This window comes from Heterocephalus glaber, unplaced genomic scaffold (assembly GCF_053883595.1).
Source record: "Heterocephalus glaber isolate CG9 unplaced genomic scaffold, H.glaber_assembly_v1.0 deba00001564, whole genome shotgun sequence".
In the NCBI taxonomy this organism is placed as follows: Eukaryota; Metazoa; Chordata; class Mammalia; order Rodentia; family Bathyergidae; genus Heterocephalus; species Heterocephalus glaber.
In genome coordinates, this window is record NW_028258351.1 from 18,956,085 (window position 1) to 18,983,996 (window position 27,912).

Consider the following 27,912-nt stretch of genomic DNA (forward strand, 5'->3'; position numbering starts at 1 on the left):
CTGCCTTCTTGGCCTTAAAAGCTTTTGCTTTGGCTTCAGCTTTGGGAAGGGCAGGCGCTTCCTTCTTCCCCTTTAGCACCATCTTGGTAAAGGGTGTTTTTTGAGACAAGTTCTTGCTTTGTAGTTCAGGCTGTCCTTGAACTCCTGAGGGGATTCTCCTGCCTCAGCCTTCCCACTGCTGGGATTACAGGTGTGCAACACCACACCTAGCTATTTATTTATTTTGAAGACAAGATATCATTAAGCTGCCCAGCCAGGTTCAAACTCTGTCTCAGCTTTCCAGAGTGCTGGGGTTACAGATGTGCATTGTCACCTTGCTCTGCTAGAAATTAGACTTTTGAAAATACCACTCGGCCTTCCTTTTAAAGGAAGAGGAAGAACAGTAAGACCAGTCTAAGTCATGATAGTTCAGCTGGAGAAAATCAGATGGAGGGAAAGAGGATCAAAATACCAGTGTTGGGGAAGGGGTGCAAGACAGGAGGAATCAAGCTGACTTCCACCACAGGGGTGACTGGGTGGCTAATTCATTAACTAAGGACGTAAGAAGGAGGAGGTTAGGAGGAGTAGGTTAGGACCTGAGAATCACCTGACCGCCCCCCTCTAGGCGGAAGCAGGACACCTGGACCTGGAGCTCTGGGGAGGCTTGGGTTGGACGAAGCGAAGCCTTAGGGAGGAGGGAGGAGGAGGATCTGGTCCAACCCGCGGCTCCTCGCTCTCCCGCCAGGTGGCACTGCAGCCCCGCGCTTCTGGGGCCCGCTTTCTGAACTCTCTACACTAGGTTTACAGCTTCTCTCCCTAGACACGCCGACTCTAGGTCGCGTCCTCCCGCTGGGATTTAGTTGGGCATCCAAATCTTCCGGATCAGGTTGTGGAGAGCGTGTTGTCCACGCGGGTGGCACACGCACGACGCCTCAGGGACCTCAGGGCTGCTGGCGTGGTCTACGTGACCACCTGTCCCCTGGGGTACCTCCAGGAATCCAAGAAGGGCCACATAGGCAGTGCCCAGAGCAGAGATACATGGAAAGACAGAATTCTAGAACAAGACACCAGACCTACCAGGAATGTAGTTTCTTGGCTCCCAGGGCCACCCTTGAGCAGAAGTATGTCGCGGACCTTTATTTTTTCCAGTATTGGGTGTGAAACTCAAGGCCTTTGCACTGAGCTACATCTCCAGTTCTTTTATATTTTTTATTTTGAGACAAGGTCTCTCTAAGTCGCTAAATTCCCCAGGCTGGGCTCGAACTTGGGATCCAAGAGTGTTGGAATTACAGGTGTACGCCACCACGCCCAGCTGTCGCGGACCCTTTAAGGCTCCATCTCCCTGCCCTCCCCCGCCCAGGACAGGCCGGGACACCCGGGACCTGACATTTGGCTGCGTCTAACGTGGGTGCTAAAAATAGCCCGCCCGGGTTACTTAGGGGCATTGTTCCTCACCCACCCTCCACGCGCGCTCTGTGTCCATGCCTTTGGCGTTTCCCACTTTCCCGTCAGCTGCACCTGGCCCATCCCCTCCTCTGCGACCCCACAACCCGACCCGCGCGTTAAATTCTGAAGAAATTTCTGCAGCTCAGAATCTTGGCTGGTGGGAGGAGTCCTAGCACGTGGGTGGGCGGTACCTTTTGTTCCGGGGACCTAGCTCTCAAAACTCCAACTTGAAGCTGGCGGGAACCCGAGGGACAAGTCTTGCCGAGCACGGTGAGGGGTGTGGCTTCGCTGGCCGGCCCCACTAACTAGAGCCAAACTAAACCCCGGGCCAAGGAGAGGGCGGGGCTTTCTGGGGTGTGCGGGCTCCTGGCCAATGGGTGTCGTGAAGGGCGTGGCCCGTGGCGGGGCGGGAGTGAGGGGGCTCCTCTCGTCGTCTCCCCCAGCCAGGCTCGGGCAGATACCCGAGAGCCCCGCTGCTCTCCAGCTCTGTTGCTTGTGGCTGGGAGGGTCCCACCACACCCGCCCTCTGCACGTCGCTCCGGGACCCTCGTGGTGGCCTCGGCTTCTGCCCGCCAGGCCTGGGCCACAGACCCCCACCAGTCTCCTGTCATCATTGCAGCTCCTGCGTCTCCAGCTCTTCTAACACAAGATGCCGTCGGGCTTCCAACAGATCGGCTCCGAAGTAGGGTTCAGCATGTGGGGGCGGGGCGGAGGCACAGCTGCCCCTTTTTCTGGGCTGGGGTCGCGCTTGAGGTCAGCTAGGGGGCGGTCCCTGCGCAGGCGCAGGGTGTGCAAATGGGGATTTGGCTATTTATACCCACCCCAGACAACCCGTGACTGTCTTGATTCCAGTCCGCCCAGAGGCAGTGTGAGTCTGGGGGACCTTTCCGGGGCCTAGGTCGCATCTGGATCCTACAGAATCCAAAGTTCGACCTTTTCTGTGCGCCAGACTCGGGAATGCTATCTCCATCCAGGCAGGCCTGGCCCTCCAGAAGCTGTCCGTCTGTCCCAGCTCCCGGGCAGTGTTTCGAGGACCGAGGCTCTCGTGGGCCCCACCCCCACTCCTGGAGGTCCTCCAGGACGCTGAACTTTCTTGGCCCCACGGTGGGTGGAGGGCCGAGGGGAGTGTCACCCCTCCTCCCCCAGCTCAGGTTTCCGCTGGGAGACAGTCTGTGCCGCCAGCGAGCAGCCACACTGTCACTGCCCCTCACACCACCACCCTCCCTCTTCCCCAGGGCATGACTCCCTGGCAAACCCCAACACACAGGCCCACCCTTTGTCAGAGCTTAGAAGGGAGAGTAGGCCAGAGTGGAGACAGGGAAGGCCGCCCCCAGAGAAAGGACCTGGGTGTCCTTTATAGAATGCCCTTCTTGGACCTGTTGGCGGCTTCCTGTAGCTGGGTGAGAACCCCCAGAGAGGAGGGAGGAGATAATAACTTACTTGTCAGTTTATAAAGTCAGTACTGTCTGGGATACTAGTAGTATTTGTCTTTTCACAGAACTTTCACTGACAGACAAGGCAGACATCACCCCCATCTCTAAGAACAGGAGAGCTAGGCTCAGAATCGGGAAGTGACTCGCCCAAGGTCACCCAAATCTAAGGCTGTCCCAAGGTCACAGAGGAATTTTGAGATGCAGGTCCTCACACATTAACTCTGTCTTTGGGACTCAAACATCCAGTTTCTCCTCTATGCCCTGGTTCCTGTTGGATTCCCTCGTGGTCCTGTTTACATTGAGATCTTTGTGCAATTCCTAATATGGCCCAGTTTCTCTAACCCAGCATGTTGGATGGTTCCCAGCATCTTCAGGCTCCAACTGGAAGGGAGCTCCTAGAGGAAGGGAAGAAAGTTTGATTCATGTGACATTCATCTCTCTGCTTCTGCCTGTCCAGGATGGGGAACCCCCTCAGCAGCAAATGACTGGGACCCTGGTCCTAGCTGTATTCTCAGCTGTGCTTGGCTCCCTGCAGTTTGGCTATAACATTGGGGTCATCAATGCCCCACAGAAGGTGAGGGGCCTGCAGGGCAGGACAGGGCAGGGATACCCCAGGAAGGAGGACAGGGGAGCCCTGTGGTGGTGGGAAGGAAAGGATCTGCAGGAAATCACTCCTCTGCTATCCGCCTAGGTGATTGAACAGAGCTACAATGAGACCTGGCTGGGAAGGCAGGGGCCCGAGGGACCTGGCTCCATCCCACCAGGCACCCTCACCACTCTCTGGGCTCTCTCCGTGGCCATCTTCTCTGTGGGCGGCATGATTTCCTCCTTCCTCATTGGCACCCTGTCTCAGTGGCTGGGAAGGTATGGGGCTGGAGGGCACGGTGGGGCAGTAGGAAGGGAACTAAAGCACGGGTGCTCTGACATAGTCTTACTCCTTCTACCAGGAAAAGAGCTATGCTGGCCAACAATGTCCTGGCAGTTCTGGGGGGCACCCTCATGGGCCTGGCCAAAGCCACTGCCTCCTATGAGATCCTCATTCTTGGACGGTTCCTCATTGGCGCCTACTCAGGTACCCATGGGCACCACAGCCCTGCCCTGAGCCTTACTGTCCACCATGCATGGGTTTCTGGATGGGAGTGGGCAGCTACTCTCAGTCCTCTCTTCTCCCTCTTACCCAGGGCTAACGTCTGGGCTGGTGCCCATGTACGTGGGGGAGATTGCCCCCACTCACCTTCGGGGAGCTTTGGGGACACTCAATCAACTGGCCATCGTCATTGGCATTCTGATCGCGCAGGTGACCAGGCCAGGCCTTGTGGGGGGCTAGACAGTGGTTGAGGTGGACCTTCAGGGTAACATGGGGGCCTGAGTCAACTGCCCTCTTCCCCAACTTCCTCTTACAGGTGCTGGGCTTGGAGACCATGCTGGGCACTGCCACCCTGTGGCCACTACTCTTGGGAATCACAGTGCTACCTGCCCTCCTGCAGCTGGTCCTGCTGCCCTTCTGCCCTGAGAGTCCCCGCTATCTCTACATTATCCGGAACCTGGAGGGACCTGCCCGAAAGAGTGAGCTCTCACCCTGCATCTAGCCCAGGCTCATGCCTCCACCCCCATCTTGCTAGCATCTGGCCTCTCAGGCCCCCTCAGGCCTGACCCTCCCCACCCCCAGGTCTGAAGCGCCTGACAGGCTGGGCTGATGTGTCCCATGTGTTGGCTGAGCTGAAAGATGAGAAGCGAAAGCTGGAGCGTGAGCGGCCACTGTCCCTATTCCAGCTCCTGGGCAGCCACACCCACCGGCAGCCCCTGGTCATTGCAGTTGTGCTGCAGCTGAGCCAGCAGCTCTCAGGCATCAATGCCGTACGTATGGTGTAGGCTTCAGGCTGGGCATGGGGCATGCAGGAGGCCAGGGGAGGGGAGAAGGGAACAGGCCTCTTTCATTAACATTCAGGATCAGTCCAGCTTGGTGTGGCAGAAGTGGAGATGAGGACATCCTTGCCATCACCTTTTCTTCTTCCTCACCTCTAGGTCTTCTATTATTCAACCAGCATCTTTGAATCGGCAGGGGTAGGGCAGCCAGCCTATGCCACCATAGGAGCCGGTGTGGTCAACACTGTCTTCACCTTGGTCTCGGTAACTGCTCACCTCCAGAATGGCCTGTGCAATTGGCTTCACATCCCTGGGTGTCCCAGAAGTCCTATTCTTTTTTTGTTGTCATTACCGAGGATCAAACTCAGGACCTTGCACTTGCGAGGCAGGCAGGGTGCCACTGAGCTAAATCCCTGGCCCCCAGAAGTCCTATTCTTGATTGTCCCCACCCTCCCAGTCCCTCCCACTTCATTCATTCTGAAGGCCCCCTGCCAAGCCCTGACTCTCTCTGCAGGTGTTCCTGGTGGAGCGGGCTGGGCGCCGGACACTCCATCTCCTGGGCCTGGCAGGCATGTGTGCCTGTGCCATCTTGATGACTGTGGCTCTACTTCTGCTGGTGAGGCCTGGGGGCTGGGAGACCACCAGTCCAACCCATGGGAATGGCCCCCAGAGGCTCTGTGGCCAGCAAGGGCCATACCTTAGCATAGATCCCTTCAATCCTAGGGCTGGCCTATGTGATTCGAATATGGGTGCTTGGCTCCAGGGTCAGGAACTATGATCTATGCCCCTGAAGGACCTAGGCTGCACTGGGGCTTGCTTTCAGAGACTGCTGTAGTACAAGTCTGGCAGCCAGGAGACAAAGGCCTTGTCAAGCCTCATGAATAATAATTCCTAAGAACTGAGTCTTAGAGCTAATGGGGAATCAACCATCATGGAACTGAGGGATTAGAATGTTACCTGTGCCTTGGATCTGTTTGGAATAGCCAGCAATGTCAGTGCTCAGAAATGCTCCAGGGCCTGTTCTAGCCCAGGGTAGCAGGTCCCCCACAAGCTGCTGGGATGGATAGATTTAGTTCTCTGGGTGCCTGGAAGATTCAGAAAGGCCTGAACGAGATTCCCCACCCTCCCTGCTTGGTACCCAGGAGCGGGTTCCAGCCATGAGCTACGTCTCCATCGTCGCCATCTTTGGCTTTGTCGCTTTCTTCGAGATTGGCCCTGGCCCTATCCCCTGGTTCATCGTGGCTGAGCTCTTCAGCCAGGGACCTCGGCCGGCAGCCATGACTGTGGCTGGTTTCTCCAACTGGACGTGCAACTTCATCATTGGCATGGGTTTCCAGTATGTTGCGGTAGGTCCCCTGTCCCTGCCCCAGTCTCACCCGAGGCCAGAGCAGGGCCCACTTGCTTTCCAGTCAGGAACCACACACCCCTGCCCCAGACAGTTGATTTTTGGGTCATTTTGGAATCAAAGGAAAGAAAGAGTTGGAAATAGATTGGATGGCAACAGAGATGTCTTTGAAACAAACCAGTGGTATCACTTAGACCAGGAATAAAATTATACATTTCATATGAATACTACAAATGGCTGAGAATCTGAGTGCAGTAACTCAGGATGGTGAAGAGAGAAGAAACTGAAGAGAGTTGCAGTTCAAAACATCCTTTTTTCAGTGTAAATTCTTGTTTTTGGTCATTTCAAGGGAGGCACCTGCTTTCTGCAGTATCCCCAGCCCCCTGAGGGTCTTTAGTTCTCAACATGCCTGACACCAACCCTTCCCTCTCCACCCTACTCTGTCAACACCTCTTTCTCCACCTGTCCCAGGATGCTATGGGTCCCTACGTCTTCCTTCTATTTGCGGTTCTCCTGCTTGGCTTCTTCATCTTCACCTTCTTAAAAGTGCCTGAAACCCGAGGCCGGACGTTTGACCAGATCTCAGCTGCCTTCCGCCGGACACCCTCTCTTTTAGAGCAAGAGGTGAAACCCAGCACGGAACTCGAGTACTTAGGGCCAGATGAGAATGACTGAGGGACAAGGCCAGGGTGAGAGAGCCAGCTTTCTCCACCTGAGACCCCCTCCTCTCCTCTGCAGCACTTTAACCCTCTCTTCCCCATTACTTCCAGGGTGGAGGAAACCCCTACAGCCTGGGAGAATTGGGAAGCTGAAGGAAAGGGTGGTCTGAGCACCCCCTCATTCCCCTTGTGTGATTCTCCTGGATTATTTATATGTCATGGTTAGGCTGAGGGCATTGGGGTAGGCCATTCTCCTCTCCCCTTTCCTTCTAGACTCAGCTCCAGAATAGTCTTATTCCCTCTAGAGAAGGGGGACTGCAGGAGTAGAGGTTCTAGACTGGCTTCATTAGTGGGACAAATGGAGGCAGAGGGCAGGACATAAGAAGTCAAATTTCCCACCACCTTGGACTCCTCCCACGATTTGGCACTTTCACCAAATTCTTGCCACATAAGACTCTGGGTGAAGGGGGTTCTGTCTTGACCCCTCCAGGCCAAAGGACACACCCTCCCAAAGTCTAGCCTCTCCTCCCTCCCTGGCAACTTGGCTTTCTGGGGTGAGAGGGAACACAATAGTGTGTACTTACATGTGGCAAGAAGGGACAGCAGGCCCCTGCCTCCAGCCTTGGGGCCCTATCTCGGATGCTCCTGCCAAGTAGGGCCCCCAGATCTTTCCTCTACTCCCATGCTGGAAGGACACCACAGCTTTTGACCAACTATGGGCAAGAGGGGAATTGAAAGGCTGCCTGTAAACAGTGGCTAGGAAGAGCCTTTGGATATTTTTGTATATGTTTGAAGAAGGGGTAGGGAGCAGAAACCAATGGGCTGCTGTTTTAAATGTGTATATATAGATTCATCTATAAAGTCACTGTATGAAGACAAGTGTCCTGTCGTGAAGGCACTGGAGGATGGGCTGAGACAGGGACAACCTCGCCTGCCCCTCTTCCTCTGTCCTGCCTCTGCTGGAGGCCTCAGAATTCTCTAGAGGGACCGGGGATTTAGCTTAGTGGTTCTGCCACCTGCCTCGAAGCTGCAAGGTCCTGAGTTCGATCCCCAGTACCAAAAAAAAAAAATTCTCTAGAGTTTGAACACTGTCACTCATGCCCTACCTTGTTTCTATTCATTGACTTAATAGTAAATGCTTAATAAATTAGCTGCAAGCACCGGGCACTGCAGGGGAGGGCCATCCCCATTTAACAGGCAGGGACAGTGAATCTCAGTGGTAAAGGTTCTTGTCAAAGGTGCACAGCTAGGGAAACTGGAGCAAGGAGTCAAGACCCAGCCCTGCCCACTGCTCATGTCCCCTCCTCCCACCCCACCTTCAGTCTGTGGTTCTGAACCGACTTAAAGTCTCTCTAACATGAAAGAAGCAGAGACCAAGACAAGAAAGCCTGTTTTTGTTTTTACTGGAGGCTCAGGTGGCACATGACAGTTCATTAAATGGCTTCAGAGGTAGGGGTCAAGAGGAAACAAAAATAAACTGGAACGGGGAAAAACAACCAGGAGGTAAGAGCTGGCTGGTTCCTTCTCAGCCTGACTTAGGGTGGGAGTTGATGCCTCTGAACAATAAGGACGGATCCTTTCCTTTAACTCTTTGGTAGGGGAGAGGGAAAAAAAAAAAAAAAAGCAAAAGCAAAAGCCTTTTGCTTTAGCCCTCCTGAGTCTCAAAGAAAAGGGGAAAAGCCAGTATTTTGATGTCATGAATTATGGAAAGGGGCAGGAGGGTGCTGGGTAGGTCAGTTGGAAAAACTGGCAGATACCTAAGAGAGCAAAAGAAATGGACAAATCATGAATGATAGCTTATCACCAGGACCCAGTCCCCTGCCTTCTTGGCCACCCACCCTGAGAGGAGCAGCCACTCACTAGATGGTAGCTCTGGGTGTCCTTTGAGTTGGAATCACTCCAGTATTGTGGTAGTGGGGTCCCCACTGTTGATGGGGGCTGAGGTCTAAAGAGAAGAGTGGTGGCCAATTGAGACTCTTGTACTCTGGAGCTTCCAATTTAACTTGTCTTTTCCCTTCCCCTTCCTGCCCGACCAATTTTTACAGTTCACACCCCTAATAAGCCCATACTGTGGCTCCAAGTGGAGCTGGCGGAGGGTTCTACAAGGGGTGACATGCCTTGACTGCCTCTGCTGGAGTTTCATGGGGTGGGTGTTGGTGCCTGCTGGCAGTGGACCCAGCAAACTGCAAAGGGCCAGGGCCAGTGGAAGGGAGGGACAAAGCAGCAGAGTAGGAAAGGAAAAGAAAAGGATAAGAAAGGGGGAAATGGTCCCAGCCTTTCCTTTCATCCCATCCCCAAAGAATTTTAGAAACCCCAAGATTCTCACCTCTGGGGCTGTGGGCTGCCGGGGGCCAGGGGGCTGCTGCCGTCGACGCTGGAAGTAGGGACGGTTTCGTGGGCGCTGGGGCTCAGGCCGGGAACCATCAGTGGGGCCTTGGCTGCCCTTGGTCTCACCATCCCCACCTTCTGTGGTTGGCTGTTGGGGTGGCCTGGGGCGGAAAGGCCTAGGGGACAGCAGAAGGGACCAGGGAACCTGAAGGGACCAGGGAACCCAGGGTAGCCTGCCTCCCTCCCCAGGGCTTCCCCAGCTTTCCCAGGCCCGCAAGTCCTGCTTCCCCCTGGCCACCTCTCACCATGAGCCCCAGGTTCTTCTTAGCACTCTTCCCCTTGCTGTCTGGCTCACTGTGGGACAGTGAAGAGGAACACAGCCATGGAAAGGGAGTCTTACCTTCGGTATCTGGGCCGGAATCTGGGTGGGGGCACCCGGTCATCTCCCTGCTGTTGATTCCCCTCCAGTGGAGCTGTCTCTTTGGATTCTACCCCATCAGTGCCCTGGAAATGTACAAAGGCCTGGGTGGGCTGTGGGACCCCAGCTGTCCAGAGGCCAGATCATCCCCAGTTCTTCCTGGCTCTCACTTCTACTCCCTTTGATCTCTGCCTTGCCAACTCCCACTTTCCAGAACTTGGGGATCTGGCCCCCTTACTGCAGCTTTCCCTCACCTCTATGGGGTGCTGTTGGTTGGGCCGAGGGCCTCGCACAAACCGCCGTCGATAGAAGAAGGGTGGTGGGCGCCGTCGTCTGGGCCGATGCCCAGAGTCCTCAGCTCGCTCTCCTTCACTGCCAGGTTCTGTCCCAGCAGAGGGGCCCTCTGCCACCATGGGTGGTGGGGCAGTTGGGCGAGGCCGGGGGATGAATCGGCGGAACCTACGTCGATTGGGGGCATAGCGGCTACCCTTCACTGGCACCCCTCCGGGCCCAGTTACATTGGCAGCTTCTGCACCCTGGAGAGGGGGAGGAGGAGCAGTGAGAACTCTCCCCAACAAATGTACAACCCCAAACTCACTAGGATCATTGGAGTGTCCCCCTTCTTCCATACTAGATCCCTTCTCCAGCTTTCCTGTGATTCCTTTAACTGTGACTTCTCTCTCCACTCCCCAAAGTGGGTAACAGAATGAGTTTGTATCCATCTGAGGAGCAGTTTGTCCTTCTGCAATAAGTGCTACAGTCCCCCCAGAGTTTAAAGACTATAGGTGAGGTAGAGAAAGGGCTAGCAGTCATTGTGCATCTTTCACCTCAGAGGGCTAACATGGGGACAGGCTTGGTGGACTCTACAGAGAAGAAATTCAAACACCACTGACTGGTGACAGGGCAGGGACATATTCTTGAGGACATTCAGATGAGAGGAAACAGCACAGTTCCCCTGGCCACAGGCAGATCTGACCCCAGAAGATCAAAGCCTGGGCTGACCTCCAGCCACCCTCCCACAAGCCTGGCAAACTCTGGCCTTCACAGCAGGCCCCAAACCTTCTCTCCTTCCACGACATCAAACTCCACAGTCTCCCCATCGCCAACACTGCGCAGAAACTTCCTGGGGTTGTTTCTTTTTATAGCTGTCTGTTTGGGGGAAAGGACATGAGAAAGGTGAGGACAGCAAGACTGGAGTCTCTCTCACCCCTGCTTTGTCCACCACCCAATTCCATTCTTTTCAACACTTTACTTGGGGTCTGTGCCTGGAGAGCAGAGCACAAAAATGGTCAAAGTTCAGTAGGGAAGGGGCTGCAGTTATAGCTCAGTGGTAGAGTGTTTGCCTAATATCCACAAGGCCCTAGGTCTGAACCCCAGCACCAAAAAAGACTTGAGTAGGGGAAACATCATAAACTAGGGGCCTGGGAATCCACTGTAAAGTTACCACTGTCCCCCGGATGCTCTCTCCCACCTCCCTTACCCCTGAGGGACTTCAAAAGTGAGGCAAGAAATAGGAACTCAAAAGAAAACAAAAAGCAGAGATGGTAATAAGTTGAAAATTGGGTAAAACATACTGTGCTTCTTACCTCAATCCCACTGAGAGCTCTTTCCACCAAAGCAGTGGTTCTCAAACTAGCACATCAGAGTCACCTGGGAGCTTGTTGAATCAGTGCCCGGCCCAAAGTCTGATTGATTCGGTAGCTTGGGGCAGGGCCTGAGAATTTCGATGTCAGGTGATGCTGCTGATGGTGCAGGGACCACACTTTGAGAACCACTGTACCCAACCTTCTCTGGCCTGTGTTCTTTCCCTCAGAAAACTGTCTCATTCCTTCCTGTGCTGTTAACAGGTCCTAGTAGGTGGTGAGCATGTCATACCCGAAGGACAACACACACAATTCTGACAGAGCAGGTCAGTTAATTCAACACAAGTGGGGCTAATGGTGGGTGATACCAGCTCCTGAGGCAGATGGGAGGGCAGCTGTTTCTGCATGGGCAGGCCATTGTGAGGTAAAGCCAAGAGCAACATATAGTGTGCAGCCTAGGGTAATGGTAAAGGCCTTCAAAGAGAGGGCCAGCTCCTCCCCTTAGGAAGTCATCCTAGCTCTTACCTGGTGTACAAAGACATCTTCCTTGGTGTCATTCCTGCAGAACAGGATGGGTCGTTAAGGGGGTGTCTTTGGTAACGCACTCAGCTCCACTGAGGGCTCCCTGGCTGCCTAAGATTGACAGGCCCATCCTCTCCAGCATTTGTTACTTGGGAGTAGACAGGGCCCCCAGGAGCTGGTATAAAGCACACCTAAACCCTCAGTGAAAAACCTGCACTTCATGAGGAAAGGGCAAAGGCAGAAGTCAAAGGCACCTTGAAAGAGGTGGGACAGCTCTTTCCCTGGCAAGTGTTCTACCTTCTAACCTAAGGGCATCTTAGAACCTGCCAGTGCTGGGCACAACTGCCCCTGGCCAACACCCCCCCCCCCAATGCTACTGGGGTTGGAAAATTCCAGTCTCCTTCCTTCTCTTAAGGAAGAAGAAAGCAAGGACAGGACTGGGGTGCACAACAACTTTGAGAAGGAGACTTGCTCCAAATAGCCACAAAACCTTACATTCATTCTCAGCTTGGAGATGAACCCAGGGTCAGGCTCCCTCTTGACATGCAGAGGGACCAAGAGCGAGAGAAAAGGAAATACCCATTGTCTATTGCTATCTTATCTATTACCTTGGTTTATGCCAGAACCCCAATAGGGCAGGAGAAAGAAATGGCACTCCTTGCAGGAACCTGCCTTCCCCAGAGCAAATGTTCTAGCTTTAAAGCACTTGGATCTGCATAAAGGTCAGCCTGCTAAGAGGCAACCAGGCCTCCCAGGAGGGCTTGGCTGGGCAGGGTGCCCTGGCTGGGGAAGGCCCCACTGGGAGAGACTTGGCTCTGCTCAGAATTCACCACTACAGCCTCTTACAAGCAGTCTCTGGCTGGGTTAGCTCTCCTCCTTCCACTCCCAGGCCAGTCTCAGTCCCATCAGGTGGGGGATTCAAATGAGCCTGGGCTCTTTAAGGGAGATGAGTCAAGGGTGCAGTGAGTGCTGCCCTTAACAGGAAATCGGTGAGGATTCCAACCCAGTGCCCTGAGGTACAAAGAAGCCCATACAGTCTGCCCCAAAGGCACAGCAAAACTAAAAATAATAAAGCTATTCCAGAAGGCAAGACAGAGGAGCTGAAGGTGGGAAGATCAGAGCCTCGTTTGTCAAGTTCCTGGATCCTTAATCCTGTGCTGCCCTTGAAGATGTGGAGGCCACTTCACCCTCCACTAAGCACACATTTGTGCCCATGGTTAAAGACTTTCAACCAGAGTCAGCTGGACAGTGCAACCACATGCCTTGGCAGGGTAGAGATGAGTAGGAAGGCGTCCAGTCCTGTCAGGTGTGAAGACTCCCATCCTTTCCCCCCTCCCCCGGGTCTTTGGATACCTGTTGATGAAGCCGTAACCATTCCGGACGTTGAACCATTTGACAGTGCCCAGGACTTGGATTGCTGCCAGGCAGAGATGCGGTGGGGACAGTGAGATGAGGGGAAGAGATACAACTGGACTGAATTGTGATACACTTCAAAATCTACCCTGCCTATTAAGCTTACTTTCGAGGCAATAATGTTTCACTAACAGCTTTTAAGTATCCTCATCCCCATTCTACCAAACACAATTACCCACACGGGGTGGGGGTAGGTTGGGCTTTTCAAAACTAAGGCATGTTCTTCACATTCTACAAATCCCGGCCCTTCACCGAAACCGGGTACTCACCTGGCCCTTGGAGCGCCACCCTCAGGTCATAACTCAAAACTTTCCTAGCCTTCCCGATGTAAGGGTCCCGGTAACCCGCTTCCCAGGCTTCAGCGGTTTACCTACTCCTCAAAGTCTGGGAGGCCAAGTCTCCCGCCCCGGGGGCGTGGCCGGGCGCTGAGGGTTTGTGCTCTACCCCAGGGCCTCAGCTGGATCTGCCACTCCGCCCTCCCGTCTGGGAAAGCACTGCGGGTTTCCCACCAGCAGAATCCGCTTGGGTCTGGAGCTCCCATCCGGTCTCGGCCCCCTCGGCTCGCCGGACTCCCCCGCCCCCGCCCCCGCCCCCGCCCGCCGACCCTCAGACCAGCCCGGCGCGCGTCCGCCCTCACCCAGCACCGGCTTGTCCGCCTGACTCCGGGCTGGGGGCGCGGGGGTCCCCGAGGCTGCCGTGGCCGTGTTGCCGGGGATACGGGAGCCCGGCGCCGAGGGGGTCCCAGCAGCGGGGCCTGAGGCGGCTACGCCCCCGCCGCCACCTGCCCCGCTGCCTGATTTCTGCGGTTCTCCCGCGGTCACCGGTACCACCACCGCTACTACCCCTGCCGCCGTCGCGGGCACCGTCGCCGCGGTGGCCACTGTCGCCACCACCGCCGCCGCCTCGCTCATCCCTCCTGGTCCAGTACCGGCCCCTGCCACCACCTCCTCCACCGCCGCCACCGCCCCGGCCCCTCCCCCTAGCTCGCGGACCCGCCGCCCCGCTCTGTCCTCGCGCCCCGAGCCTCGCCCGCACGCCGGCAGCGGGTCCCAGGCCTAGGCCAATCGCAGTCCGCCGCTGCGTCGCGCGAAGGCCCCGCCTCCGGGCCACAGCCCAATCCTCGCCACGCAGCCCGTGCCTCCCGGACTTCGCACCGCAGCGGAGGCCCCCGCCCGCGGCCCCGTAAGTACACCTGGGCCCCGCCCCTCTAGTGTCACGTGACTGCACCAGGCACAACCAGTTGGCCGACGGCTTTTTCCCCCTCCCTCCTCCCCCCTTTCCACCGGCCGCGGGAAATCAAACGGGCTGGTCGCGCCCCCAACTGCCACCTGGCCGCAGTGCGAAAGGCGGGGCCGTAGGCGCGGTTCCGAAGTTGCTCCTGACGACCCGAGTGTCAGGGGGCGAAGTCAGCAGTGTCAGTCTTCGCCTCGCTCGCTCTACCCTCCAGACCGACCTGCGTGCCCTCTGCTCGTGGAGACCCCTTCTAGCCACCACCACCCTTGGGACCTTCTCCCTAAAGATCGTCCCCCACGGCCTGGGCAGGCTGGAAAGCGCCGCAGAACGATTTTCCCATCTCAGTTGCTTTCCCAAGCATGGGCCCTTCCTTTTTGTTTTTTAACGAACCGATGACGGCGCTAGTTAGACCTCATTAGCCACGTTGAAATCGCATGCAACTTTATTTTGCGGAGAACGGGATGAAACCTAGGGCTTTGTGCATGCGAGGCAAGCGCTCTACCACTGAGCTCTCTGCCCAGCTCCTATTTTGTTTCTTTTTGAGAGTTAAATATAGTACACAGCACTTCTCTTCGCTGAATCCAGGACCTTCATACTGCGCTCTCTCCTGGCCCTTTAAAAACAAAAAAAAAATTTGAGACAGGGTCTCAATAGCTAAATTGCCCAGGCTTGGTTTAAACTTGGGATCCTCCTGCCTCATCCTTTTACAGTTTCGGGATTACTGGTGCGCGCCACCGCGCTTGGCTCTTCGCCGTTTTGATCCAGGTAGCGAACATCCTAATCAAAATACATGTTCTCCTTGCCCCATAAAGTTCTCTCTAGCTTCTCCCAGGCAGCCCCAACCTCCCCACAGGCCACCAGTGTTTACATCTCCTTCCCTAGTTTCACGGTCTCCCAGGTCCACGTTCGGAGCATGGGGCCCCAGCTTTGGCACTTGAAGTTTCCTTTGCCTAGAATATAGGCTCACGTACCACTCCTCACTGTAAGTATAGACTTACATATCTCTCACATCATACTTTTCTTATGGCATTTTTGACAATAGGAAACGATCATAACTATTTGCTCATTTATTCTACACCACCACCCCACAATAGACTACACTCCACAGCCATAAGAACTTTGTAGTTTTGCCTGGAACAGTACACAGTGCTCAATGTTTATTTAGAGATTATGACAGTAGGGATTGAACCCAGGGCTTCACACGTGCTAGGCAGCTCCATCTCCTCCTTTTGAATACTTTATTTTTTAGAGGCAGAAACTCACTAAATTGCCCAGGCTGGGCTGCCTTAGTCTCCCGAATAGCCGGCATTATAGGTGTGTACCACCTGCCCTGGCTCATCGCGTATTGAATCAGTGACTACCCCTGGATCCGCGGATGAGAAAACTGAGACCTGCTGCGAAGTTTGTCTCGGTTTTTTGTTTGTTTGTTTTGTGCCAGGGATCGAACTCGGATCCTTGAGCTTGCCAGGCAGGCGGCGGAACCACTGAGCCAAATCCCTAGCCAAAAGCACTTTTATTTGGGGGGTGGGGGTGGTACCGGGAATCGAACTCGGGACCTTGTGCTTGCGAGGCAGGCAGCGGCACCACTGAGCTACATCCCCGGCCCCCTGTCCCGGGTTTTGAGGGATCTGGAGAAGTCTGTCCTGGGAACCGTAAATCTACTTTCCGAAAATAATGATGCCCCAGAAGTCACTGCTCTAGATGGCCGCCTCTCCCCATTGGGATGAGGAGCAGAGCCGGACAGTGTATATTTTTAGCCAGGACAGCGCGTCAGGGAGCAGCACACGATCCCCCACCCCGCCGCTGGGTCGCCGGGCTTGCACTTCCCCAGCACGCGAGTCCCCACAGCCGTCACCGCAGCCGCGCCTCTCCCGGTCCCGGTACGCCCTCTGTCGGCAGTTCCTGGAGCCCGCCGGGGTGCTCTTCCCAGCTGACTGTCCGCTCTGTGGCCCCGCGGAGCCGTGGGCTGATATCCAGAGCTTCGAACACAGTGAACAGAGAAAGAGAAAAGATAAGCAAACAAAACTCTAACTGGGGCTCCGTGAAGGATACAGAAATAGCCATTCCTCCCTTAGACTGTTAAGGATCGGTTTACCTGTGTCCTGAAATCCAGGCTGGAAGGTCAGCCTGACCAGGTGTGCACTGGTAATGGCCCTGGGGTGAGATGACAGGAAGCTCATAGTAAGGGAGTCCTTTTTATCCTAAGAATAAGAAAATGTCACAAGAGTGGAGGAGTGGGGCATTGCAGCCTCCACACGTGCTGGGATTATAAGTGTATGTCACCATGCTTGACTTTTTTTTAAAAGTTAGTTACTTTTTTGCACTGTTGGAGATTGAACCTGTTTTTACACGTGCTGGGGACATCCTCTACTCACTGAGCTACATCCCCAGCTCCAAAACGTTTCAGTATTTTAAAGTAAAATAGATAACAAAGACTCCTCCTTTGCCCTTTGCTCCCTTCCCCATTGCTCCTACCCATCTGAAGTTGTCTCACCTGTCTGTTATTCATTATTTGTTTTAAGCTACAGAGATTTTATTAAATAATGGTGTGCAGGAGGGCAGTTTCAACTAAAACATGAATCAAGTACAAGCAGACTGAAGAGTCATTCATATCCATTTTCCTTTGTGAAATTCATAGTAATATTGCAGTTTCAGTATACCATTTCAAGGAAAGGAATTTTTAAAAGTACAGAACTAAATATTTAATTACTGTATTATATTAGTATTCTTGGTCTGCTATAACAAAATACCAGCCTGGGTAGATTTAATGACAAATTTATTTCTCAAAATTCTGGTGGATAGAAGTCCAAGATCAAGCTGATAGCAGGTTTGATTTCTCTAAGGCCTCTTTTCAAGGCTTTCAGATTGTCTCTTTCTTCCCCCCCCATTAAGTTTATTGGTACATTTTAGGTATAAAATACTTTTACATACATCATTGGGATCTTGTACCATTTGTTATTCATTATTGAGCAGAAACAGAAACCCTGCCTCAGGGTCTGCCCTATGCAGTCCCTTTTTTTTGGTACCTGGGATTGAACTCCGGTCCTTGCGCTTTTGAGGCAGGCAGTGGAACCACTAAGCTAAATCCCCGGCCTATGCATTCCCAATATTTTAATATCAAATTTCTTGAAAAGCAGAGTTTGCTGTCATCTCTACTTCCTCAACTTCCTTTCACATGCCACCAAAGCCAAATCTGGTTTCTGCCCCCCTGCTCTATTGAGGCTCCTTCAGCAATGGCCCACTGCCCCTTCTTCACTGGGACATTTAGTGGAGGGTAACTTTTGGTTCTCTTTTGACTACATCAGGTAGTGTCCCTGTCACAGCATCTCTAACCCAGCTTTCCCCTCCTTTACTGGCTTGTGTTCCACCAACCCCTATATTTCTGGGATTCTGTTCTACTGTCACTTATAGGTTACTTTATCCATTCCCTTGGCTTTGATGACCACATTCTTTTTTAAAAATAAAATTAATTTTTTTCTTTTTTTCTTTTTTTTGGTTTCTTGAGACAGAGTCTCAAGGCTGGCCTTGAACTCATTATGTAGGTCAGACTGGCCTCAAACTCATGTTGATCCTCCTGCCTCAGCTTCCCAAGTGCTGGGATTACAGGCTTGTCACCATGTGTAGCTGGTGGCCACTTTCTGATGGCTATCAAACTTGTATCTCCAGGGTCTGAGTCCCTCCTACCTCCTACCAGACACTGAGTCCAGTACTTTCTAGCCACTTGCTCCTTGGGCTTCTGCATGTCCAAGTCTTAGGCCATGTCCAAACTGCTCTTTTCCCTCCCTTCTAATCAAGTTAGATCATCAATACTTGCCCAAAAACCGTATCTTTTTGTGTTCATTCTCCACTTATAGAACAGTCTTCCCAGCCGGGGATTTAGCTCAGTGGTGCCATGCCTGCCTCATAAGGGCAGTCAACAGTCCTGACAGTTGAATCCCTCCTACTGAAAAAAAAAAAAAAGATCAGTCTTCCCAGATCCCCTGGCTTAGCACAGCAAAGATAGACATGTGGTATCAAATTTAGATCACATTTGAAAGATTTAAAAGACAGTGTCACCTCTGTCCCAGAGCATCACATACTCCCAGCAGCTTTCCCCTCTGACTTTGTGGCAGCCCAGATCAGTTCCCTGTCCTCTCTTCTAGTAGCTGTTCTTGCCTTTCTTCGCTGCTAGAATGTTCCATACCTGAAACCACCTCGTCCTCTCATTCTTAGCCACTGTCAGTGGCGCCCTCTCATTTGCTGGCTCTGCTAGAACTCTGCCAAATACTTGACCTTTTCTCCATCCTGTACCTCTGTGTCCCATCTGCTATGTCTGATATTGTTACTTACCATCCCCTTCTTGAAACTTCTTTCCTATCTTTTTCTTTTTAGTGTTGGTAAGAATGATCATTTGTGAGCATTCACTGTGTGGCACACAGTATATTAGGTGCTTTATACACATTAGGCCTTTTAGTCCCTACCGCACTCCCAGACAGTGGTTAATAGTAATATCATCCCATTTCGTGGAGAAGGAAACTGAGGTAGAGTGAAGTTAAGTAACCTGGCTGAAGTTACACAGCTGGGAACAAGCCAAGCTACGGTGCAAATGCAGATCAGCATAACTCCAGGTTCTAAATTACTGGCCTCCATTCACTGTCATTTTCCTCAACAGTCCCTTAGCTTCATGTCCCCTCTAGATTTTTCCATATGTCAGATTTCTGCTTCCAAACTAACTGTCTTGGTTCTGGCATTCAGGAAAGATGCTGACATCCACCCTATTACCTACTACAACACACATGATTTTGCCTTTGTACCTCTACCTCTGTGTATGTGGAAGATGCAAATATAGACTATTTTATTCTCATAGTGCACACCCCACATTTTACCCCACTGAGAAGACTTCATTCTCTGACAGTTTCCCTGTGTGTCTGACTTTATTTGCAGTTTTGTTGTTTAATGTTACTGAGGATTGAACCCAAGTCTTTCTTCATGTTAGGCAAGAGCTCTACCACTGAGCTACATCCCCAACCTCTTCCCCATTTTAAAAAATTTTATTTTGAAGCCAGGCGTGGTGGTGCACACCTGTAATCCCAGCACTTGGGAGGCTGAGGCAGGAGGATTACCATGAGTTTGAGGCCAGCCTGGGCTACAAAGTGAGTTCAGGGCCAGTCTGAACTACAAAGGGAGACTCTGCCTCAAAAAACAACAACAAAAATTTTTTTTTAAATTTTGAGACAGAGTTGCAGTAAGTTGCCCAGGCTGGCCTTGAACTTTCAATCTTCTTGCCTCAGCTTCCTGAGTAGCTAGGATTATAGGTATGTGCCACCTTGCCTGACTGTTTCCTCTTATAAGGAAACCAGTCATATTGGATTAGGGCCCATGTCAGTGACCTAATGTTAACTTGACTACACTTGCAAAGACTCTATTTTCAAAGCCACATGCACAGGTACCCAGTGTTAAGACTTCAATACATGTATTTATGGGGGGTACCAAGAGTCAAAACCAGGGGGGCCAGGGATTTAGCTCAGTGGTTTTGCCGTCTGCTGCGCAAGTGCGAAGACCTGAGTTCGATCCGCAGGACCAAAACAAAAAACAAAAAACAAAACAAAAACCAGGGCCTCGTACACACTTAGCACATTCTCTACCATTGTGCTACATCCCTAGATCCTTAATTTTTTTTTTTCTTGTTTTGAGTCGTTGTATCACTACATTTCCCAGTCTGGCCTTGAGCTGGGCTCAAGTGATCATCCTGTCTCAGCCTTCCAACTAGCTGGGACTGCAGGCATGTATACTACAGGCATGATTAGTTCAATGTATTTTTGGCAAGAACACACACACATACACACACACACACGTTCATCTCCTGTGATCCAAAGATCCATTTTCTGGGCATGTGAACCAAACAGATATATATTTTTTGAGACAGGCTGTTGAGTTGCTCAGGTTGGCCTCACACTCCTGAGCTTAACCTTTGCCTTCTGAGTATCTGACTGTGGGAAAGTCACTGTGTCTCACCAGGTTCACTGATATTTCTGGAGTATCTTTCTCTGACCATCTGTCCAGAAGGATAAGTGTATTAGTAACTGTCATGATAATCATAGTGATGGTTGACAACTCTGTGAGTTTTTGTTATTTTTTTTCTCTGTGAGTTGTTTTTAAAAATCATGTCACATAAAATAATAAATAAATAAACAAACAAAATAAAAACATGTCACATAGGGCCAGGGATCTAGCTTAGCGGCATAGCACCTGCCTGACAAGCACGAGGTTCTGAGTTTGATTCCCAGTACCAAAAAAAAAAAAGGCACAGACAAAAAATATGTCACATAGTTTACAATAAAATATGCATATTCATTTATTCAATAAACATTTATTGAGCACCTACTATGTACCGGGTGCTAAAATGTGCTGGTGTGTCATAGAGTACATGACACACAAGATCCCTGCTCCAGGGCACATAGTCCAGTAAAGGACAGAGTGAAATAAGTAAACAGATACACATTCTAATACCAATACAATCAAAGCAATGGAGGAAATCAGGACCCAGGCGATAGCTATGGTAGAAGGAGAATGTGGGGGCCTAATCTAGAGTCTGGCTGTCAAGAAGCCACTCCTGGAAATTGACTGACTGACACTGTAATTGGAGGGATGAGCAGAAGGCATCCAAATGGAGGGTTGGAGAGGGAAACTCCAGACAAGCGAGGCAGCCAGCCTGTCAGAGGAGAGAGATTAGAGCAGATGGCTGTCCAGTCAGTGAGGAAGAGGGGTGGGCAGGGCAGGTTAGAGCAGCCAAAGGCTTGCAATCTAGATCTTATTTTATATTTTGTCATGTTTGGAATCAAACCTAGGGGCTCACAGACACTAAGCAAATGTTCTACCAATGAGCTGCACACCCAACCCTCAATCTTATTCAGTGATAGGAAGTCTTTGGAGGCTTTTGGAAAAGGGCAATGTGAGAAAAAGAAAAAAATGGGAAAGGAGAGTGTATAATATGGCCTGATTTTGTTTTTGTTTGTTGTTATTGTTTTGTTAGTTTTTTAATAGATTTTATTAATTTTTTATTTTTGATAGTGGTGGCTATTAAACCCAGGGCCTTATGCATACTAACACATGCATTACCATTGAGCTGTACCCCAGCCTCAACTATATTTTTTATTTTTTTAATTTTTTTTCTTAAGTTCTTTTATTGGTACATTTTAGGTATGCAATTCATTTACATTGATCATTGGGTGTTTGTACCTGTACATGGTGTATCTTGGTTCTTATTTTTCCCCATTACCTGTGTGCCTTTCACCCCCTCCACCCTTCCCTATTTACATAGATATCATTTCCATTTTTTTCTTCTTTTCTCATAGTTTTTCCTTTCCCTCTTTTCCTTTCCCCTTCCCCTCCCTTCACTCCTTCATCTTTGGACCTTTTTTCCTATTTCAAATTATCAATTATTTATTTTAATCATTTTAACCCTTGTTTACACTATCAGTTTCTCACACTAGAGAAACTATCTGGTATTTACACATGTGTTCTCTATTTATTTTTTATTTTTGTTTTGTTTTGGTTTGGCTTTTTGAGACAGGGTCTTGCTATGTGGTTCAGGCTGGCCTTGAACTCACTTTGTAGCCCAGGCTGGCCTCAAACTTGCAGCAATCCTCCTGCCTGTGCCTTCTGAGTGCTAGGATTACAGGCATGCGCCACCATGCCTGGCCCCAACTTTATATTTTATAGCAATTTTAAGTTCATTGAAAATTGAGCAGAAGGTACAGGGATTTTCCATATTTCTTCTGCCCATTCAAACACACAGCCTCCCATATGATCTTTTTTTTTTTTTTCTTGGTTTTTCTTTTTGTTTTTTGAGATAGGGTCTTGCTGTGTGGTTCAGGCCGGCCTTCAATTCACTATGTAGCCCAGGCTGGCTTGAAACTCACTGGGATCCTCCTGACTCTGCCTCCAGAGTACTGGGATTATAAGTGTGTGCCACCATACCCAGCCCCCATATGATTTTTGTTCTTAAAATATCACTGAGGGGCCAGGGATTTAGCTCAGTGGTTCCACCGCCTGCCTCACAAGTGCAAGGTTCTGAGTTCGATCCCCGGTACCAAAAAAAAAAAAATCACTGGGATCCTTATGGTGGTACATTCCTGTAATTTCAGCTAGTCAGGAGGCTGAGGCAGGAGGATTGCAAGTTTGAGACCAGCCTGAGCAACTTAATGAGACCCTGTCTCAACATAAAAATAAAATAAAAAGGGCTAGAAATGTAGCTCAACATTCCCTGGCTTCAATTCTCAGTATTGCAAAAATAAAAACAGACTTAAATATCACTGGGTATCCACTCTGTGAAAAATAAACTTGCGGGAAGTGGAGGTGATGAGAACATGGATTAGCATGAGGAAAGGGAAGAACATAATGGAATTACAGTAAGCCATGTGTTTCCTCTGTATCCATGGGTTCCACATCCACAGATTCAACTGGGGATCAAAAACATGTTAAAAAAAATTTTTTTAAATGCCTTTACTGCATACATACAGATTCTTTTTCTTGTTATTAACTCTCTAAACAACACAGCATTATCACTACTACTTACAAGTATGCAGCATTTACACTCTATCAGGTATTGTACATGACCTGGAGATGATCTGAAGTATATGGGAGGAGGTGGGTAGGTCACATGGCAATACTATACCATTTCTTTTTTTCTTTTTCTTTTCTTTTCTTTTCTTTTCTTTTCTTCTTCTTGAATTCTCAGAAGTTCACCTGCCTCAACCTCCCATGTGCTGGGATTTCAGGCATGTGCCACCACACCTGGCTCAATTTTATTTCCTGTTTGCTTGCTTGGCTGGCAGCACTGGGGTCATAAGGGGTGTCTCGATCACAGCCATGCTCCACAGTGCCCAACTACTGCTGTTTATTTTAGTAAGAAGCCCTAGAGGAGAAACATAGTCACGAGTTGGGTTTAGAGTCTATTTGAAATACTGAGTCTCCAGAACTCAAACACACAGAGGAGCTGAGAGTCTGCAGCTCAGGTCAAAGCCTGGCCAGAGTCAGGTACAGATTTAGGATGGAGTGAGCCCCTGGAAAGCAACTGCTGATCTCTCTGTTCTCAAAGATTAGGAAACTGAGTCCCAGAGGAAAAGAATGACCAGGTTGCCAAGGTTAAACAAGTAGAAATTGGCCCAGGAGCTGGGTGTAGTGGTACACACACCTGTAATTCCTGTACTCTGGGAGGCTGAGGCAGGAGAATTGTGAGTTCCAAACCCAATCTGGGCAATTTAGCTAGATCGTGTCTCAAAAAAATAAAAAGAGCTAGGCTTGTAGCTTAGTGAGAAGCCCTAGGTTCAATCCCTAGTCTCACACACACACACACACACACACACACACACACACACACACACACTAAGTGGCACAGGAGTAGGAAAGGTGTGAACATGGTAGGAAAGTACAGAAATGGCTGCAAAAGGCATATTGGAATCAAATTTTGGTTGGACTTGAACTGAGGCAGAAACTGATCCTGAGTCAAGTGGCCCCTGAATAGTTGTTGAAAGCCCCTTACTGGGTTTTTCCTGGAAGAATTGAATCATCACAGAGGATTGATCTTCCTGATTCAGTTAACCACCAAATTCTATATATCGAGTCTTCAAAATGCCTGGATTTAGGGCCAGGGATTTAGTTCAGTGGTGCTGCGCCTGTGTCCTGAGTTTCGATCCCTGGTACCGCAAAAAAAAAAAAAAAAAAAAGAAAGAAAGAAAGAAATGCCCCAATTCTCACCTTTTACTCCCTGCCTCACCCCTGCCACTGCCCAGGCCTCTCCCAGGCCTTCCTTCCTTACCACCAGGGCAACAGTCAGCTGCACTTTTCGGGCTCTTGTTTCCAGCCTGGCTCCACTCTGATTTCTTTGTCTCCCATGGCTGGCAGGAGCTTCCTAGAGCACAGACACATTGGTGATGGCATTGCCTCTCCATTACCTACAGAAAACAAGGTCCAGCTCCTTGGCACACATTCAGGACTTTATTATCTGGCTCAGGCCTCCCTTCTTCCCCTAACCTATCATTTACCATCTGCATGCCCCCAACACTGACAAGATTCTTCTGTCAGTGAGCACATCTTTCTTCATACCTTAGCTCTCATGGTTGCCATTGTCTGAAAGGCCTTTTACTCATTTTTTTTAAGAAAAAAGAATTTAGATTTTTAGAAGCAGGTTCTTGATATGTTGTCCATGGACCTTTAACTTCTGCACTTGAGCCTTTCTCCTGCCTCAGTCTCCTGAGTTCCTGGAACTACAGGGATATGTCACATGCCTGGCTCCTTTCCTCTTGTTTTCCCCCAAATTTCATTTATTTTTGTTATCTGAACCATCATGACTTCTTTCTAAGGGCTCTGACCTCCAGTCTCTTGCTCCTTCAGCTTGTCAGTCACACTATTGCCTGATTGCCTTGAGGCAACACTACTCTATGTGTATCAGAGCCACACTTTCTTTGCAGCAGTACTTCTCAGTTTTGTGCTGCTGATTGTTTAATTATCAGCTTTGATGGGGGAACTGTGATTTGCTGCATCTGCCAATTTCTGTGGTGTAAATACTTTCACTGTGGTGGGTGATTCCAAGCTACCAATAAGATATTATTGAACATGGCATTGGAAAGACATGTGCACAATTGGCCCTTATTCTTGCTATTGCCAATACGTGCCTTCACCACACTACTGGTTCCCATTCAGAACTTTTCACTGGTTTCCAAAAGAACTCTTTGTATCATTTTGTTGTAATTCTTTTGTAAATCTACAATGGTTTTAAAGTGGGCATGGTAGCGCACACATATAATCTCAGAATTTGGGAGGCAGAGGCAAAAGGATTGCCATAAATTTCAGGCCCACCTGGGAAACATAGTTCAAGGCCAGCCTGGAATACATAGAGACCCTGTCTCAAAAAATCATAAAATAGTGCTGGGGATATATCTCAGTGGTGCTGCACCTGACTGGCAAGCTCAAGGTCCTGGGTTTGATGCCCAGTACTGCAAAAACCCCCACAAAAAGCCCATAAAATAATTACAAAATTAGGGCCGGGGATTAAGTTCAGTGGTTCTGGCACCTGCCTCAATAGCGCAAGGTCCCGAGATCGGTCCCCAGTACCAAAAAAACAAAACAAAACTACTGGTTGTAATAATTACAAAATTGTACTGGCATGGTGACACATAACTATACCCCAGCATTCCAGGAGACTGAGGCAGGAGGATTATAAATTTTTGCCCAGTAAATTTCTGCCCACTAAATTTGGGCAATTTAGTGATTCAGCAAGACCCTCTCAAAATAAAATAAAAGTCAGGAGTGATGGTCCCACGACCCGCACAGCATAGGGTCCGAAGCCAGGGAAAGGGGTGGAAGATGAAGAAAGACAACGAAGACCAAGATTACTCTTAGCTGGAACCAGGCGGACCCATAGCTTGTCCGGAGCTAATGGCCTCTTGAAACACCATGAGCTCTTTATTTATAGTGGAAGGCAAACAGGAAGAGAAGGTGGGGCAAATAGTGCTGCGTGGCCCAAGAGGACTAGGAGGAATAGAGCGTGATTGTTTTGTGATGGGGCATGCTGGGAAAGGGAACAGGGAAGGATACAATGTAACTGTCTTCCGGGGCTGTGCGGTCCAGGGTATACAATACAGTCTGTCTGACTCTATGGAGGAGAAAGGGAGTAGGGAGGAGAAAGGGCCATCTTCAGGCTAGGGGGTGGTATGATAGCACATGCCTGTAATCCCAGAAGCAGAAGCAGGAGGATCACTGTGAGTTCAAGGTCAGCCCAGGCTACTGTAGTAAATTCAAGACCAGCCTGAACTACATAGTGAGACCCTGTCTCAAAAAAAAAATTTTTCTTAAAAAAAGTAAAATAAATAAAAAAGGGCTGAGGATGTAGTTCAGTGAAAAAACTATGGCTTCAATCTCCAGTACTGAAATGATGATGATGATGATGATGATGATGATGAATAAAATTGGATCGGGCTCAGTGGCAGAGCATTTGCCTACCAAATGAAACCTTAGGTTCAATCCCAAACACCACCAATAACAATAATAACGAAGTCAAGGGGCCAAGAATTTACCTCAGTGGTGTTGTACCTGCCTGGCAAGCACAAGGTCCTGAGTTCAATTCTCAGTACTGGAAAAACAAAACAACAACAACAAAATAAAAAACAAAATAAATTCAAAATAAAAGGTCCCTAAAAGTCTGCAATAAAAGTCTACCAGGGCAGTAGACTTAAGCATCTTCCTTAGAAGAATACACCCTGGGTGCCTGAAAAATGTCACCTGCTCAGAAAGAAATGAAGAAATGAATGTGATTAATTGCTAGGACAAACATGTCATCCAATGCCATTGCAAAGCTCTTCAAGATAGATGGAGACATTTCAAGAATTTCTGAATTTTAGATGGATGTGGTGGCATACAGGCCAGATTACAGCACACCTGTAATCCCAGGGAGGCTGATTCAGGAGAATGGAAAGTCTGAGGCCAGCCTGGCTATGTAGGGAGACATTGTGTTAAAAAAAAAAATCTGAATTCTAACCTTGATGAGTGACTGTAGCTATAAGGAGATAGCACTGGGCGTGATGGTCCACACCTGTAATCCCAGTGCTTGGGAGGCTGAGGCTGGAGGATCACCATGCATTCCAGGCGAGCCTGGGTTACATGGTGTGTTCAAGGTCAGCCTGAACTACACAGGGAGACCCTGTCTAAAAAAAAAGGAAATATGAATGTCATTATGTTACAATCCAATCGATTGTATTTGAATTTGTTCTCAAGAAAGAAACTTCTAAGTGAACAGGAGTGCTCAACATGAGTTAGAAAAGAATAGTTTTCAGGGGTTCCTGATCTATGTATTAAGAGCCCAGGACACTTCTTGAAGGGAGGACAGACAGGCCTTTTTTTTACATTGAACAGAAATCACCGTGCTCTTAGAGCTGTACAGTACCAGTTATGAGGTAGGTACTACTAGTTCCTGTTCCTTGATTTGAATGCTCCTTGACTGGATTTTGTCTTTCACTTATATTTTTTATAGAAAGAATGGACAGATAAGCCAGTCAACATAGAACTTAGGTTGCTCTTGACCATTTCAGTTCACTTATAAATAAGTCGATATTGTTATTTCTTTGTCAATCTATGATGAGTCTCATCAGCTGAAGTCAGGTGTGCCTTCATTCAACATTAAGTTGAACTAGGTGTTTGCTGGCACCATTGTAGGAGCTGGGAAAGTAGACAAGTTCTATTCCCCCCGTCCAGTGATGAGAATTGAACCCATGAAGCACTCTACCACAGAGCAACACCCTTAACCCAACAAGTTCTCATTCTTTTTATAGGTTCATTCTAATGAAAACAATTACAAAAAAATGAGTATCAGTAATATGTGACAAATGGTATATATAATGTTTGCTATGAAAGGATATATCCTGAGTTTTCTTAGTCTGTTAGGACAAGAAAGACTCCTTTGAAGAAGTGATTTGAGTTGGCAGAATACAATGTTGGGGCTTGTAGAGCTGAGGACTCTGGGCTGTGGTGATTCAGTAGATGCTCTGCCACTGGAGGTCTTCCCAGGTGCTATCTCGTCTGTCTACAGTAGCCCATGACATTTTTTTCTTGTCTTTCTCTGAGTGTACCTTAGTCTTCTGTCAAGTTTGTCTGTGCCTCTTCTAGTTCAAATGGAAGCTCTTGGTGGCTGGGGTCACTCAGACCCCCCTTT

General features: G+C 49.8%; 2 protein-coding genes across 9 annotated transcripts; one reads left to right on the top strand and one right to left on the bottom strand.

Moving 5' to 3' along the window:
• The first annotated feature begins 1,851 nt into the window (after positions 1-1,851).
• Slc2a4 (solute carrier family 2 member 4) lies at positions 1,852-7,822 on the top strand. 3 transcript variants are annotated; one of them, XM_021238290.2, is made up of 12 exons: positions 1,852-2,107; positions 3,316-3,432; positions 3,550-3,722; positions 3,806-3,930; positions 4,040-4,155; positions 4,262-4,424; positions 4,528-4,715; positions 4,884-4,988; positions 5,239-5,340; positions 5,867-6,070; positions 6,541-6,758; positions 6,840-7,822. In XM_021238290.2, the coding sequence occupies exons 1-11, from the start codon at positions 2,075-2,077 to the stop codon at positions 6,742-6,744; spliced, it is 1,530 nt and encodes a 509-aa protein (XP_021093949.2). In that variant the 5' UTR covers positions 1,852-2,074; the 3' UTR covers positions 6,745-6,758; positions 6,840-7,822. The 3 variants fall into 3 exon arrangements, with proteins under 3 accessions (XP_021093949.2, XP_004857445.2, XP_087047856.1); XM_004857388.3 differs by having other exon boundaries at positions 1,867-2,107; positions 6,541-7,822; XM_087191730.1 differs by lacking the exon at positions 1,852-2,107 and adding an exon at positions 2,155-2,293 and having other exon boundaries at positions 6,541-7,607.
• Positions 7,823-8,114: 292 nt separating this feature from the next.
• Ybx2 (Y-box binding protein 2) lies at positions 8,115-13,988 on the bottom strand. 6 transcript variants are annotated; one of them, XM_004857385.4, is made up of 10 exons: positions 13,630-13,939; positions 12,933-12,996; positions 11,583-11,616; positions 10,534-10,623; positions 9,729-10,010; positions 9,457-9,560; positions 9,055-9,232; positions 8,846-8,911; positions 8,589-8,673; positions 8,280-8,485 (listed from the first exon to the last, which is right to left on the bottom strand). In XM_004857385.4, the coding sequence occupies exons 1-9, from the start codon at positions 13,901-13,903 to the stop codon at positions 8,623-8,625; spliced, it is 1,143 nt and encodes a 380-aa protein (XP_004857442.1). In that variant the 5' UTR covers positions 13,904-13,939; the 3' UTR covers positions 8,280-8,485; positions 8,589-8,622. The 6 variants fall into 6 exon arrangements, with proteins under 6 accessions (XP_004857443.1, XP_087047860.1, XP_004857442.1 ...); XM_013076906.3 differs by having other exon boundaries at positions 9,457-9,578; XM_004857386.4 differs by lacking the exon at positions 8,846-8,911 and having other exon boundaries at positions 8,115-8,485; positions 13,630-13,988.
• Between the last annotated feature and the right edge of the window lie 13,924 nt (positions 13,989-27,912).

Coding starts and splice junctions, on each gene's coding strand:
- Slc2a4 (XM_021238290.2), top strand. CDS start 2,075: ATGCCGTCGGGCTTCCAACAGATCGGCTCCGAA. Junction 4,156..4,261: donor TTGGCATTCTGATCGCGCAG/GTGACCAGGCCA, acceptor TTCCTCTTACAG/GTGCTGGGCTTGGAGACCAT. Junction 4,989..5,238: donor CTGTCTTCACCTTGGTCTCG/GTAACTGCTCAC, acceptor CTCTCTCTGCAG/GTGTTCCTGGTGGAGCGGGC.
- Ybx2 (XM_013076906.3), bottom strand. CDS start 13,903: ATGAGCGAGGCGGCGGCGGTGGTGGCGACAGTGGCCACCGCGGCGACG. Junction 10,011..10,533: donor ATGTCGTGGAAGGAGAGAAG/GTTTGGGGCCTG, acceptor CCCCCTCTCCAG/GGTGCAGAAGCTGCCAATGT. Junction 9,579..9,728: donor ACCAACAGCACCCCATAGAG/GTGAGGGAAAGC, acceptor CAGCCCACCCAG/GCCTTTGTACATTTCCAGGG.